The sequence below is a fragment of the Sinocyclocheilus anshuiensis genome, unplaced genomic scaffold, assembly GCF_001515605.1.
Source record: "Sinocyclocheilus anshuiensis isolate Anshui unplaced genomic scaffold, SAMN03320099.WGS_v1.1 scaffold767, whole genome shotgun sequence".
Taxonomy (NCBI): domain Eukaryota; kingdom Metazoa; phylum Chordata; class Actinopteri; order Cypriniformes; family Cyprinidae; genus Sinocyclocheilus; species Sinocyclocheilus anshuiensis.
Genome location: NW_015551124.1, coordinates 1058407 through 1073548, shown reverse-complemented (window position 1 = coordinate 1073548; position 15142 = coordinate 1058407). Strand labels below are relative to the sequence as shown.

Sequence of the window (15142 nt, the reverse complement as noted above, 5' to 3'; positions counted from 1 at the left end):
TATATATATATATATATTAAAATAAATAAAATTTAAATAATGCATAAATATTTAAATAAATACAATTGTTTAAAATAATAACAATTAAGATTAAAATAAATAAACACTCATAAAAACCGTAGTACAATAATATACGGAGTAAACAAACACTTTATGTAAATTAAAAAGTAAATATATTTAAAATAATACGTTATATTGGCACAGTATACCTATTTAAATGAGTATAAAATTGGCTTTTATATATATATATAATGGATGGCTTATTTAATATTAATAAATGTGTGATTTTAGCGACATTTTTGCTACTTTTGCGTGATAAACAACTTAAGTCATCACTCAATATCCAATTCCAAAACTATTTCTTGAAGCAAAACCAGTTGAGAACTACTATAGATATAATGCGTTTACTAAAATCTATTTTAGGAGCATGCCATGAAACAAACTCACACAGACAACACATGCACAAGCTGTCAGACAGTGGAAAGCTCAAAATACAGATCAATAACAATTCATACCGTTATGAATCAATCACAATAGTATAATGAGAACAAACAAATGTCAAATGACTAACAGCATGTTTTATACATATCGATCATTATGCAAATATACAGTCATATTTGTTTTATAATTATGATATTAAGAAATTACATATTTATTACGAATATAATAATTATCCACTATGTCTATTATTGACATCGAACAAATAGGACTGACTAAAACAACAAAAACAAAACAATAACAGAGGAACCGTGATTTAGGCGTAAGGCCCTCAAATCTATAAAAAATAAGAATTTTATTATATTAAAGTACATCGAAGCACTTAATTCCGCTGTCGTTGTTAGAAATCAATTAGTTTTTCTGCTTTTACGAAACATAAACAAACACCAAAAATGTCTGACTAACTTTTGGAGCAACAAGTGACCACAAAACCGCACGCATCCAGATTGGACTTATAATACACTTCGTTAAATAAGATGTCAAAGTCTTCAAAAACATATTTAAACGTCTAAATAGGTGAGATTTATTAAGATGACTGAGTTTTAGCTTTATTTCCAGTTTAAGAGCGCGCGCTGGCTAGCGCTGCAAACACTTTTGAGTAAAACTCTGGAAAAGAATGATTTCAGAAGCTCTCCGCCGCTTACCTGCTGGGTTATCTGATTTATTATATCCTTGATTTATAGCAGGTTTTGAGGTAGGAATTACTGTTTGTGATGATAATCCGATATTTGGTGGAGTTTGTTTTTTCGGGATTGACGCATGTTTGAGGTTCCTCGGGTCACACTCCTGCTGCTGCGTCACATCCGCTCGGAATACCAGAGGAAAGGTGACCGGGACCGTATTCGTCCGCGGCACTATTTTCTCTCACACCCTCAAAGTCTTGACAGGTTTGTCGGTTTCATAACAGTCACAAGAGCTGATTTTGATGTAGAACTCAACTCAAAGAAATGAATGTTAGGTTTATTTGGGGGGGGGGACCAGAATAACAAAGTTATATCTCTGATCGAAAAATGAGATAAGATTAATAAATTGAAGAATTGTGCTGCGCCTCGATACAAGCCGCGCATTACGTCAGACGCGGGAAATGCGTGGAATGAGCGCAGCTGCTGTAAAGCCATGTGAATAAGAACTGCACATTATTTACCACAGTAAAACTCTGCTTTCTGTAAGGGTGTTTTGTCATGATAAGCAAGACTTTATCAGCTCTTGAGGATTTGCAGGTGTGTGATAAAACACAGTGTTGTCATATTTGTGCCTGGTTACCTGTTAAACTTTTAAGTGAGTATTTAAGTTTAATGTTTGGTTAACTTTTGCTGATATGATTCATTCTCGAGGACTAATTAAGGTGTACAATAAACAAACCAAATGTGATTGCAATAGCATTTAATTATCTTTATCCAGTGTTATAAATAGTAAACAGTAGTCAAGTCATTTGAAAATATAAAAATACATATATATACATATGCACAGTTAGAAGTGTTTCATTTCTCAGTAGTTAAAAGGCAAATTAAATCAACAGCTGCTAAAAGAAAACTGTTAATTAAATTGTATATTTCAGTGTAAAAACACGTGTTCAAAGTACAAATAACTGTGTAAGCCACTCGTGGTTACCTTTACAGACAGCTTTCTTCTGATCACTAAACCAATCTACCTGAATACTGCAATATTTAATCTTAAAAAAACTAAAACAAATGACTGTATTTGAGACAGACACAAGCTTTTGATTAATTATGAGTCTTTCAAAATTTCTTCCAGTTTAAATAAATTCCACTATATCAAGTGCATCACTGAATATGAATACTGCACTTGTACATGTTGTGTAAAAGTAAACCAATTCAAAGTAGTAAAACTAAGTCACAAACGGTTTTGCATTTCAAAAATCTCTTGAATCCTAACCAGACTACATAACCAATAAATGCCCAAATTGAGAGCTGAAAAATTCAGGAAAGTAATGAATACTGCACATAACATGCTGAAATACTGTATAACTATCACTTCATGGAACACACGTGGTGTTTCTGTATAAAAGTAAAATAACATTAAAAAAGTAAACAAAACAGAAATCTGAAATTCTGCAGAAACTGCACACAATTACAGTGTGACAAAGCAAAAATCAGTGTGCTTTTATGAGTTAAAACTCATCATCGCTGATGTCTCCTCTCGTCTGCTCCTGTTCAAACACTTGCTGTCGAGGTTCTGACACACTTAAAGACTCCACCATGATTTTCCCAAGTTCATCAACCTGTTCTGACACCTCATTATCGTCTGCAGTGTTCCTGGGATTGAGATGTGTGTCATCATTCAGGGAGATCTCGCTGCCTTCATTACAGTCCTCCAGACCGGCTCGACTGTGGTTCACAGGTGTGGACGCTACAGCGGGAGTGACGTCCTCGCTCTGGCCTCGGTCCACGTTAAACACTTTATGAAGCAGATCATCACCATCATCTGATGGCAGCATCTGATAGATGACAGGACTGTACGACGTGACGGCGGCAGCAGGGGGACTTCGCAGATCCTCCTGCAGATTGTCTAGAAGGTGCCGCATTTTGTTCTGTTGGGAATATTAGAGAGATGGACGTCTGTGAGTGAACGAGAAATGAAGTGATGCCGAGGAGTTTGAATACGGAGTGATAAGTCACATGTTCAAAAAGATGCTTGGAACTGAGTGCCATATAATGAAATGTTATGTAATGAAATGCAAAAATATTCATTTATTAATAGAGTACAATTTTTAAATTATGACATTTTATTACAATTTCAAATCACTGTTTTCTATGCGAATATCTGTTAAAATGTAATTTATTCCAGTGATCAAAGCTGTATTTTCAGCATCATTACTCCAGTCTTCACTGTCACATGATCTTCAGAAATCAGTCTAATATGCTGATTTGCTGCTCAAGAAACATTTCTGATTATTATCAATGTTGAAAACAGTTGTGCTGCACAATATTTTTGTGGAAACGGTGATACATAGAAAGAAAGCTCAAAAGAACAGCATTTATTTCAAATAGAAATCTTTTGCAACATTATAAATGTCTTTACTGGCACTTTTGATCAATTTAATGCACGCTTGCTCAATAAAAAAATATTTCCTTCAAAACAAAAAATAAATAAATAAAATACACTAAAATACGGTATTTTAAAAACGACTGCTAAATCCAGTCCATGAAAATACATTACACATCTTAATAAATCTAATATTAAGTGTGAGCACAAATATCCCATGTTATTGCAATAATAAAATAAGATAATGAAGAATTGTTTGTGTTTTTCCTCAATTACATCACTTTGTATAAAAGCATCAGATTAATGAAATGTAAAATCCAAAATGCTCACCTCATCTAATCGATGTCTGTTCATATCAATGTGACGTTCAAACACTCTCTTCAGTACCCTGAACAGGCCGATACTTCATTAGATAAGCCAAACGAACAAAAAGTGTCTTGCAATTTCTCTTCCTACAAAATAAAAGTTCTCACACACCTGTCAGAGTAAAGGCCTTGCGTTAAGATCTCATTCGTCACGTCTGTAATGAACTCCAGGTACATTAATTCTTCCTCCCTGGTGAAAAGAACAAGTTCAGAAGGTCCAGAGAATGACACATGAATGAAGATGAATAAACTGAAAATACAAATGACTGTATGCATGATTATATTCATATATCATGTCAAGTACATCTTTATTTCTAAAAGTATATCAAGAATTTGAAGTGAATATCAGTGGTTTAAATGTCACATTAGTGTAATGCTTGATATATTTCAGGGGTCTGGTGCAGGACACTCACTCTGCTGAAACCTTTCTCATTATGGGAGACCTCATGCCTTCCGGTGAAATCCTGAAACAAAAGAAAAGAGCCTTTTCTTTTATATATGCCACTATAAAAATAATTTTATAGGATGATTTTATAGGATCTGCATGCTTTCTACAACTATTATAAAACCATAAGACATTTGTGTGATATACAGAAATCTGGCAGACATCATTTACCTGGAAGACGAGAGAAGAAAATCACCGTCCCTAAACCTGCTTGTCTTGCCGTGATGTCTAAATGAATCTGTTTCTTCATCCGACCACTCGTGATCGAGAGTAAATGGCTGCAAAAAGATTAAAACAAGATGTCAGTGTATTGATATTTGAGCTTCTCTTTGTCTGGATTCCAGCTCTGCTCAATATGGACATTCATCAACCAACTTCAACCACCAGCAACCAACCAATTAATCCACTTTTAACACATGCATTAAAAAAATAAACAAACAAATGCATAAATAAATAAATGATGCATAAATTAATGCATAAATAAATAATGCATAAACCAACGCAAAAATAAATGCATAAATAAGTAATTAATCAATCAGTACATAAATAAAAAAAATCAATGCATAAATAAGTAAATAAATAAATAAATCATAAATCAAACCATAAATAATACATAAATCAATTAATAAAAATTGAATGAATGAATGAACTAATCAATCAATCAATAAAAATCAGTCCATAAATAAACAAATCAATAGATAACTAAATAGGTAAATGCATAAATATATCGCATAAATCCGGCCATAAATGCATACATAAATGCATAGATAGATAGATAGATAGATAGATTATAGAGGAGTCAGATTATAGATAGATAGATAGATAGATAGATAGATAGATAGATATTTAGCAGAATGTCCCTCAAAGGTCCTTCAGACTTGCCTGGGACTCGAGCTGTGGAGAAAAGCCTCGTTTGGACCGTGTGCTGCAGACAACAGAAAAACGCCCCGTTATACTATCAGGTCTCCACAATACCATTTGAAACATAATATAATAGCTCTTTCAGTATCATTGGATATACCTCCCGTGGTACGTCTCCTGTCGGAAGATTTTAGAGGAGGATTTCTCCTCCTCAGCTTTCCTCCGTGGAGGTGTGTAATAGCGGTATTGTAAGAGCGTGGACTTGTGGTCTGATTTGAGCGTTCTCGGGGTGAAGGGTTTCTCCTGAGTGAAGCGATGAGCGTGTTTCAGCAGAACGTCTCCGCTGTAGGTCTTCTGTGTGGGATCCTGAAAGCTTCTGTATCCTCTCTGACTGGTGGCTGTGGCACAGGATGGACCCGCGGGATGCCAGTGAGGGTTTGGGTACGTCAGCTCTGAGGCGGATGGGAAATGGTTCGCAGGGGACGGATATACGATTTGTTTGGAGTGGAATGAGGTGCTGATCCTGGGTGAGGACATCAGAGATTGGTTCAGGTAATGATAGGCACTGTCGTCACCCTGAACAGAGGGTCTGCTCTGGAAACAAAGAGTGAACTTCAGTTCTGACTAGTGCTGGGCGGTATACCAGTTCATACCGAATACCGGTGTTTATTTTTGTTATGATATGAATTTTTAAAATACCGCAATACCGGTGTATGTCGCTTAAACAACGTTTGGAACGTGACACTGTTTGAAAGGGGTCCCTTTTCACTGTTGCACTGTGGTGGGTCGTGTTTAGTCACTATTTAGTGTAGTATTTTTTGACAATATTCACTCATCATGACAGTAAAATAGGGCATTCTAAGTCAATATACTGCAGTATTTCCTCTCTCAATCAGTAGAAAATATGGTTAACACCCGGTCATGCATGAAAAAAAATACCGTCATGTGCCGTGAAACCGGTATAATTTTGGAAAATACCGTGATATCAATTTTTGGTCATACCGCCCAGCACTAGTTCTGAGTACAATTTCTGCACAGCAATCTGACATAATGAAGCGCCAGACGTTATCTTACCTTCTTAGAAGTACAGGAAGTTCTTGAGTTTATCCTAGTGCTCCTCTGGGAAGTGGATCTTCCTGATTGACTCGGAGTGTCTTTCCTTAATTGCTCACGGCGCTTTTGATCAACATCTACAAAAAATATATTTTTAAAAACATAAAAAAAAAAAAAAAAAATTTAATTAGTATTAGTACAGCATATCTGGCTAAATAAATGTTAAAATATATTTTATTTGATATATTACATTTATATAAATGTAAACATTTGACATTTACACATAAATATATACATTATATTTTATATATATTAAAATAGAATGTATATATTTATATAATATAAATAGATATGGTTAAATATATTTTATAATGCATTTATATTATATACAATAATTAATTGTATTTATTACATAAACTTATATAAATTGATATTATATAAATCCATACATGAGATTTAATATCATTTAAATTGCTAAATTATTTTTGCATAAAGTGGACTTGTAAAATGTTATGTTTACTTACATTTGACATTGCTATGCATGCTTTTAGGCACTGAACAGTCCACAACAGCTAAAAGAAAACAAAAGAAGTGGTTAGTATATAAAAAAGACAAACAAGTAAGGCATAAAGGAAATGCAATGAAAAGCCAGTGGCTTGATGATAACGATGTAAAAAACTATAAGCTTAGCATCCTTGTAACGGTGGCACGTGTCTGAATTACCTTTGGCTGAATACAGCTTTCTGTAATGTGACAACATGTGGTCTTTCATCATGTACTGATTCATCAGTTTGTCAGATGCGGCAAGACAGTATCCTGCAAGAAGAATATTAGAGCCATTACAGACTATAATAATCCATCAGACACAATGAATACATCAATATTAATAAATAGTCGCCTATACTAACATCCCCATCAGAAAGCAACTAATCAAATGGTCTTAGTCTCAGATGGCATTACTTTGCTTTTACCATGGTACACTTTAAAAAATGCTGATATTAACATGATATCACAAGGGTACCATGCCTTAAAACCACGGTAATACCATGGTACTTTTTGTTTAGTGTTGTAAAGGAACATGATTTAACGCGTCTCTCTTAAATGCACATGCCATGAATGATTATAAATAGACTATAATCGTCTGGGTTTGGTCAGATTATTATATTTGATTTGGCGAATAGCATTTACCTGGTTTAGTGTCCATGATGAGAAACTCTCGCAGGAACCTCATGCTCAAAATACTCGTGTTTCACCGGAAATCATCGTTTTTAACGTTCATAATGAACGTCTGAGGTAATGCAGTCGAGTTAATAACACTTGATAAATAAATATATTTTATTATATATTCATAGATATCATCTTTCACAGATGTTTTGCAAGCTGCCAGCTATCTGTCCTCGCTACCGTGAAGCTTCGCCGTCGCCATGTTGGTTACTATGCGTGCGTCTGACGTCATGCAGTCGGTAACGTAATCACGCACATGTCCCCAACTTCAACTCGGCGGTCTTGCTATTTTTAAAATAAAATAAAATTAAATAAAAAATAAAATAAAATAAAATAAATAATATGGAATAAGCATATATGTGAAAACCTTTTGTAGTCTTACTGCCCAAATCTGGTTCTTTCTGCTAAAAGGAACGAGACTAGGGCATAGGTTTGATTTTGACATTGGTGGGCAAATACATAATAAATTATTATATTATATTATATTATATTATATTATATTATACTGCCCTAAAAATGTATGATATATATGCATTTATAAGATAGGCTTTTGACCTAATGACATCTAAAGACTTTATTTAAAGCTATGGTTGCTAACTTACGCATAATTCATAAAGATGGCGTTTTTATGTTAGCATATTCATCAGATAATAATTACACAATTTTGATTATGTAAAACCAACAACATTACAGCAGCAGTTTTAAAGATGTTTTCTTTGGATTGTTTGACCACTCAAAAGAGAATAGAACAATATAGGCATACATAAACAAAAATCTGGCTCTAAACCTCTCTCTTCTTTATTCAAATTTGATCTCCAGTCCTAGAAGCAGAGGAATCATAAAGCCGTCAAAACGGCATCTCTGCATTTATCGTGTCCTCTTATTACTTTTTTTTTTACCTGGCAGCACATCCCTTACGAAAATTAACCAAAAAAAAAAACAACAACACCATGGTTACTATAGTTAAACCATGGTAAACACAGATTGACCATGATTTTGCTACATTAACCATAATTTAATAAAAATCATGGTTAATTTTCTTAAAGGATTTATATATGTGTATACCTAATTTCTTTATTTTTTCTTTGTTTTGTTTTTATAACTGTACTGCCGTAATAGTTTGATGTTCCCTTTCGATTCGGTCACTTACATTGCTTTGGGAATTACCCTTTCCTCCAAATACTATTGAAGCCTTATTGAATCACGCAAATGAAACTGGCCAATGGCGTTCAAGCACGTGAAATATGAGGGGCTTCCACTCTATATAAGGCAGCACTTGTACGTCATCCATTCAGAGTCTTTTCCTTCAGCCAACCTTCTACGAGAAGCAAGAAGCCTATCAACAAGACTACTCACCGTGATCTATACGCTGCAGTGGACACGCCTTCTATTCCCCTGCTGTGTTCCGGTGAGCTTCGGACTCGGACAACAAGATTGACTCGCGATTGCCTCTTCTGCGCAGAGCCAATCGAATTTTCTGATGGCCACGAATCGTGCATCTTCTGCCTGGGTCGCACACACGCAGAGGCGGCGCTTGGGGGGCCGGACTGCCCCCACTGCGGAGATATAAGCCTCCGGACTCTCAGGCTCCGTGTGGCCATCGTCCAAGGCGATGAACTTGCCCAACTAGCCCTGCCGCGCTCTTCCTCTGCAGCCTCTTTCGAGCCAAGGAGGAAAGTGCCGCGAGCTTCTGATGCGGATCTGTCAGGGTCAGGTGACAAGCCCGCGCCTGCTCAGTGCCCACGCGCTCCTCAGCCCCCTCCTGCAGGCCCCCTTCCAGTGCGCTTCATGACCGCTGATCTCCGCCCCTCCCCCGACGCTCAAGATGTGGTGTCCTTCGGCGCCATGGAGGGCGCTGAAGAGAAGGATGATGCCATTTTGGCCAGCGCCGAAGACGAGCCACTGAAGAAGTCTGCTCGCCCCGCTGTGTGTGTTCACCACGCCTCCTTGCCTGTTGCGGGTGGTGAGAGCAATTGTCATGTTTGTGTTTTGACTGTACCACTACGCAGTGCAATAAATCCTCTCACACATCAGACAGAGAGATTGGTTTATCTCTGTGGATTTAAAGGATGCTTATTTTCACATTCAGGTAGCCCCTCGCCACAGGCGTTTCCTGAGATTTGCATTCGAGGGGATAGTGTACCAATTCTCGGTCCTACCCTTCGGCTTATCCCTGGCTCCACATACATTCACGAAATGCATGGATGCTGCTCTCTCTCCTCTGAAGCAGAGCGGAATGCGCATCCTGAACTATCTTGATGATTGGCTAGTCTTAGCCCAATCAGAGAGCGCGCTGCTCAGCGACAAGCTCAGACTCCTCGCTCATCTTCAGAGCTTAGGGCTGACTGTGAATATGCAAAAGAGCATGCTGTTACCGAGCCAGAACATCTCCTTTTTAGGAGTGGAGCTGAATTCAATCAATATGCTAGCGCATGGCGCGTGGGCACCTTGTGCATCAAAGTGACGCGCGACTGCTGGGATGCGCTGACCCATTGACGCGATATGATTCTGTATCGCTGGGGTGTTCTTATTGGCTAAGTGATCAGAAGAAAGACTGTTACGACAGATGCATCGAGCACGGGCTGGGGAGCCGTATGCGACGACAGACCAGCCTTCAAGACTTGGTCAGAAACAGGAGAAGTTGTGGCACATAAACTGTTTGGAGCTCCGTGCTGTAACCTAGTGCTCGAGTGCTTTCTCCCGGACATTCTCCACTGTCACATTCTCATCAGGATGGACAGCATGACAGTGGTATAAATCACCAAGGGGGTGTGAGCTCGCGGCTGCTGCTGCAGCTGGCGAGAGATCTTCTTCTGTGGGCAGATCGACACCTCCTCTCCATCCGTGCAGTACATGTCCCCGTACGCCTGAATTATGGTGCAGACTTAAGCCCCGTTCACACCGCCAGCGTCACACAGCGACAGAGCGACATAATCCCATTCATTTTCAATGGAGAGCTGGCGACTTCCGGCGACACGAGCGACAGTGGCCGTTGGCGACGGAATGTGGGCGTGTCAAGCGATGCGAGTCAAGCGACAAAAGTTCAGAATTCTTCAACTTTATGCAAATAAGCAGCGAATTTCACGAGCGACAACCAATGGGAGTGAAGTCAGTGGAGAGCACGTGATTCATCTGTTGTAGTGGAGTGTTACAGGGGTAACTAGGCAACCAGTAGTGGGAACGCCCACTAGCGACCTCAATTGCCAGCCACAAGCGACAAGCAGCGAAAAAGTCGCTGGCGGTGTGAACGGGGCTTTATTGTCGAGGGGCGGACTGATCCATGGGGAGTGGAGACTACACCCTTTGACAGTCAATATGATTTGGAGTGTATTCGGCAGGGCGGAGGTGGATATCTTCGCATCAGCGGAGAACATTCACTGCCCGCTGTTTTATTCACTGACACACTCTCCCCTGGGAGTGGATGCACTAGCTCACAGCTGGCCGAAAGTACGCAAGTATGTCTTTCCTCCAGTGAAACTTCTGCCTCGCGTGCTTTGCAAAATCAGAGAGGACAGACAATCTGTTCTGTTAATGGCACCGAAATGGCCCAATCAGCCGTGGTTCCCAGAATTGGTGCAGATGCTGGAAGCCCCCCTGTGGACTATCCCACTGAAGAGAGACCTCCTCTCTCAAGCACAGTTAACGATATGGCACCCAAATCCAGAGTCATGGAGGCTTCATGTCTGGCCGCTCGACGGAGCTTGCCTGTAACAGATGCACTTCCTCAGCGCGTGTTGAACACTATCTCTGAGGCTAGGGCTCCTTCCACTAGACGTTTTTACGCACATAAATGGAGAGTTTTCACAAATTGGTTCGGGTCACGGGGCGAAGACCCATTCAACTTCCCAATACCAATCATTCTCACCTTCCCTCAAGAGCGATTTGATAGTGGTCGTACACCATCCACATTGAAAGTGTATGTGGCCGCTATAGCAGCTTTCCATGCGCACGTCGATAATCGCCCAATCGGCAGAAATGCCCTGATCATACGATTTTTAAAAGGACCAAAATGGCTGAACCCTCCTCAAGAGAGCACTCCTGCTCACACTGGCCTCTGTAAAGCGAGTTGGCGACCTGCAGGCGCTGTCAGCTGACGACTCGTGTATTGAGTTCGGGCCAGGTGATCGCAGACTCACCTAAAAGCCTAGGAAGGTTTATGTGCCTAAAGTGCTTTCGACTCCATTTAAAGTGCAGGTCATAACACTATCTGCTTTCCGTCCCGAAACATCGGCCTGGCCGGAGCCGCTTAATACACTCTTGCTGTGCCCTGTACGTGCGGTGCGCATTTATATTGAGCACTCTAGGCAGTTAATTTGTATGCTTTGGAGGGTGCACAAAAGGCCTGCTTATGTTGAAGCAAAGGCTGTCGATCGTCGATGCAATTGCTTTGGCTTATAGCTCTAAGGGTGTCTAAGGGTCAAGATTCTGAATGGATGACGTACAAGCGCTGCCTTATATAGAGTGGGAGCCCCTCATATTTCGCGCACTTGAACGCCATTGGCCAGTTTCACTGGCATGATCCAATAAGGCTTCAGTAGTATTTTGAGGAATGGGTAATTCCCAAAGCAATGTCTCATTACCTCATCTCAGGGAAGCGAGGTTACGTATTAGCGTTTAATAAAAAAAAAGAAATCAGCAAAGAAGATTTGCGATACACGCTCTGAAGTCCCGATCTGAATCAAATGATTCGCAAAATCACAACGAAATCCCGATCTAAATCAAATGGTTCACGATTCACGCTCCGAAGTCCCGATCTGAATCAAATGATTTGTGGACTCGCTACGAAATCCTGATCTAAATCAAATGATTCACAATTCACGCTCCGAAGTCCCGATCTGAATAATGATTCGCGAACCATCATTTCAGATCGGAGAGCGTATCACGAATCTTTCAATTCTCAAAATAATTCACGAACCTGCTATGAAGTTTCGATATGAAACAAAAGATTCATGAACCCGCTCTGAAGCAAGTCCCGATCTGAATCAAATAATTTGCAATTTGCTATCCAATTGGAGTGCTTCTATTTCTTTTCTTTCTTTTCTTTCTTTTTTTTTTTTTTTTTTTTGATTGGAGTGCTTCTAACCAGTGAATCATTTTGCGAATCATTTTGGTTTAATGGTGAATCTAAAATTGTAGAAAATATGATCATATTACCCCAATTTTACAGTCTCTGCACTGGCTACCTATTAAGTTCCGTATCAGTTACAACACATTATTACTTGCCTATAAGGCCCTTAAGGGGTTAGCTCCAGCGTACCTAACTACCCTTCTACCACGCTACAATCCATCACGCTCCCTAAGGTCGCAAAACTCTGGACTTTTGGTAGTACCTAGGATAGCAAAGTCCACTAAAGGAGGTAGAGCTTTTTCGCATTTAGCTCCCAAACTCTGGAATAGCCTTCCTGATAACGTTCGGGGTTCAGACACATTCTCTCTGTTTAAATCTAGATTAAAGACACATCTCTTTGGCCAAGCATTCAAATAATGCATATCATAATCTTGTACTGCAGTTATATCTGATCAAATGCACATTATAATTCTTTAGTTTGGGTTAAACAAATCAATTTTGCTTGGTTGGAACAGCAGTTTGATTACGTCTTTAATTGACTTTTCCGTACATTTCTGCCATATGTACATTAACTGACAGTCACCACTGATAAGCTACCACTAAATATTGTAGGAACGTAATTTGCTGTAAAGTTGCTTTGCAATGATTTGTATCGTGAAAAGCGCTGTACAAATAAACTTGAATTGAATTGAAAATTGAAACTTGAATCGAGTTATAGGAAATAAGGAATCAGTTAGGAACAGGAAATCAGTTGAAAGCATCCAGTCATCACATACCACTGAAGTGAATGTTGAATTTATATTGTTGTATCTGATTGTATTAGTCCATTAAAGAATGATAGTCATAACAGCAGACATCACCCCCTTCCCATCCAACTACCCCAACATTTCTGCATTTATGATAGACTTTTGACCACAGTTTCATGTCATCTAAAGTTTATTGCAATTATAGCAAACATACTCTAAATTAATAAAGAGAGCTTTTTATGTCAGCATCAGAGCATTATGTGTCTTAATTGGGCTGTATATCATTTTATTTTAATATTAAAAATAAATTGGACCAATGATGATTCTGACAGAAAACTCGCTGAATATTGGTAGGGACATGAAGCATCTCTATACTAAATTTACACCCTTGGAATGAAGCGAAATAAGATTGAATATGAAGTTGGAGTAATATTTTGTAATATGTGAATGAACTTAATTGCAAAATCACTGCATGCAAACATATGTAGACTACAGAGACAATTTTAAACACAAATTTGTAAACTGTCTCTCATAAAATATGACAACGCAAAATATGAGACAGTCAAAGTGTAAAAATATCTAATAAATAAATCTCTAAAGGTATATTGGAGTAAACAGATTTACCAAGATTTGTGTTCATTTGAGACTGAATATTTCATATACAGAAATGCACATGTGGTTATGATGTCATGCCATTACTAATAGATGTGGAGTCTTAAGGAGGTTCAGTACAGTCTCATCCATATTTCATGAGGAATATCCGGGGGGTTCCCGCTCAATGCATACAGAAGACATCAGCAAATGATGATGAAGAACTATATCCTTGCTGTAAACGTGATTTCACAGAGCTGAGCATGAGACAGCATAATTAGCATCTCAAAGACATCTCACATTTAAATACTCGTAAAAAAATAAAAAATAAAATAAAATTTCTAATATGGAAGAGTGATATTATTATTATACAGAATACACATGATATTTAATGTGTTATTAATTCTATATTAACAATATGCTGTTAAATATTGTATAATATTATTGTCCTATTATATATATATAAGGCACAGTAACAGTCATGGGTTAAATTATATTATATGAATATATAATATAAATTATATGAATATACTCTGTTGTGGTTTTTACATTATTCTGTGAGTGTATATGGCTTAAAATATTCTTATGTGATTGAATATTATTTAGATTTAAATACATTTTATTACATTTTAAAACTATTAAAATATATTAAATTTTTGCAAAAAAAAAAAAATGCATATATGATTTACAATACAGAAAAAAATGAGTGATAGCTGATGGCAAAAGCTAGTGCTAATTTAATTGTAATATTATTATTATATTTAACATAATATTTGCAACATAAATTATATTGTCATATTTAAATAATAAATACATAAATATAATTAATATTATTATTAAATGATTAAATATCTATATTATGATATTTAACAGCATGTAACATTAAATATTATATAATATTGTCATATTTAGTTTTTTTAAATGATTAAATATAATTTATATGATTATTAAAGAATTAAATAGGACTATTAATATAATATTTAACAATATGCAATGTTAAATATTCTATAATAACATTGTTTTATTATTTAAATAATTAATAAAAAAAGTAAACAAAATGTAATATTATTATTAAATAATTAACTATGGCTATTATTATAAAATAAATAATAAAAATTATGCAATGTTAAATATTAGATAATAACATTGTTTTCATATTTACTTCATAAACATATGGTATTCTATAGCAGTAATGGGTAAATTCATATGATTTTTACATTATTATGAAGGCGTGTATGGTTTGAATACAACACAGTCGAAATGAATAATTCATATTTGTGTGTAA

At 37.2% G+C, this 15142-nt stretch overlaps 2 protein-coding genes across 2 annotated transcripts in view; both read right to left on the bottom strand.

Moving 5' to 3' along the window:
* Positions 1–1305, bottom strand: part of LOC107663133 (tyrosine-protein phosphatase non-receptor type 21-like) — a 35001-nt gene extending 33696 nt beyond the window's left edge. Inside the window, exon 1 of the mRNA XM_016453292.1 lies at positions 1143–1305. The gene's annotated coding sequence lies outside the window, so the exon portion shown is untranslated. The remainder of the gene's footprint in view (positions 1–1142) is intronic.
* A 686-nt stretch (positions 1306–1991) lies between these two features.
* LOC107663139 (spermatogenesis-associated protein 7-like) lies at positions 1992–7701 on the bottom strand. Its single transcript, XM_016453298.1, has 11 exons — positions 7417–7701; positions 6952–7044; positions 6753–6800; positions 6250–6365; positions 5336–5769; positions 5197–5239; positions 4486–4592; positions 4283–4333; positions 3982–4059; positions 3835–3892; positions 1992–3049 (listed from the first exon to the last, which is right to left on the bottom strand). Exons 1-11 carry the CDS (start codon positions 7457–7459, stop codon positions 2630–2632), a joined length of 1491 nt encoding a protein of 496 aa, XP_016308784.1. The 5' UTR covers positions 7460–7701; the 3' UTR covers positions 1992–2629.
* Between the last annotated feature and the right edge of the window lie 7441 nt (positions 7702–15142).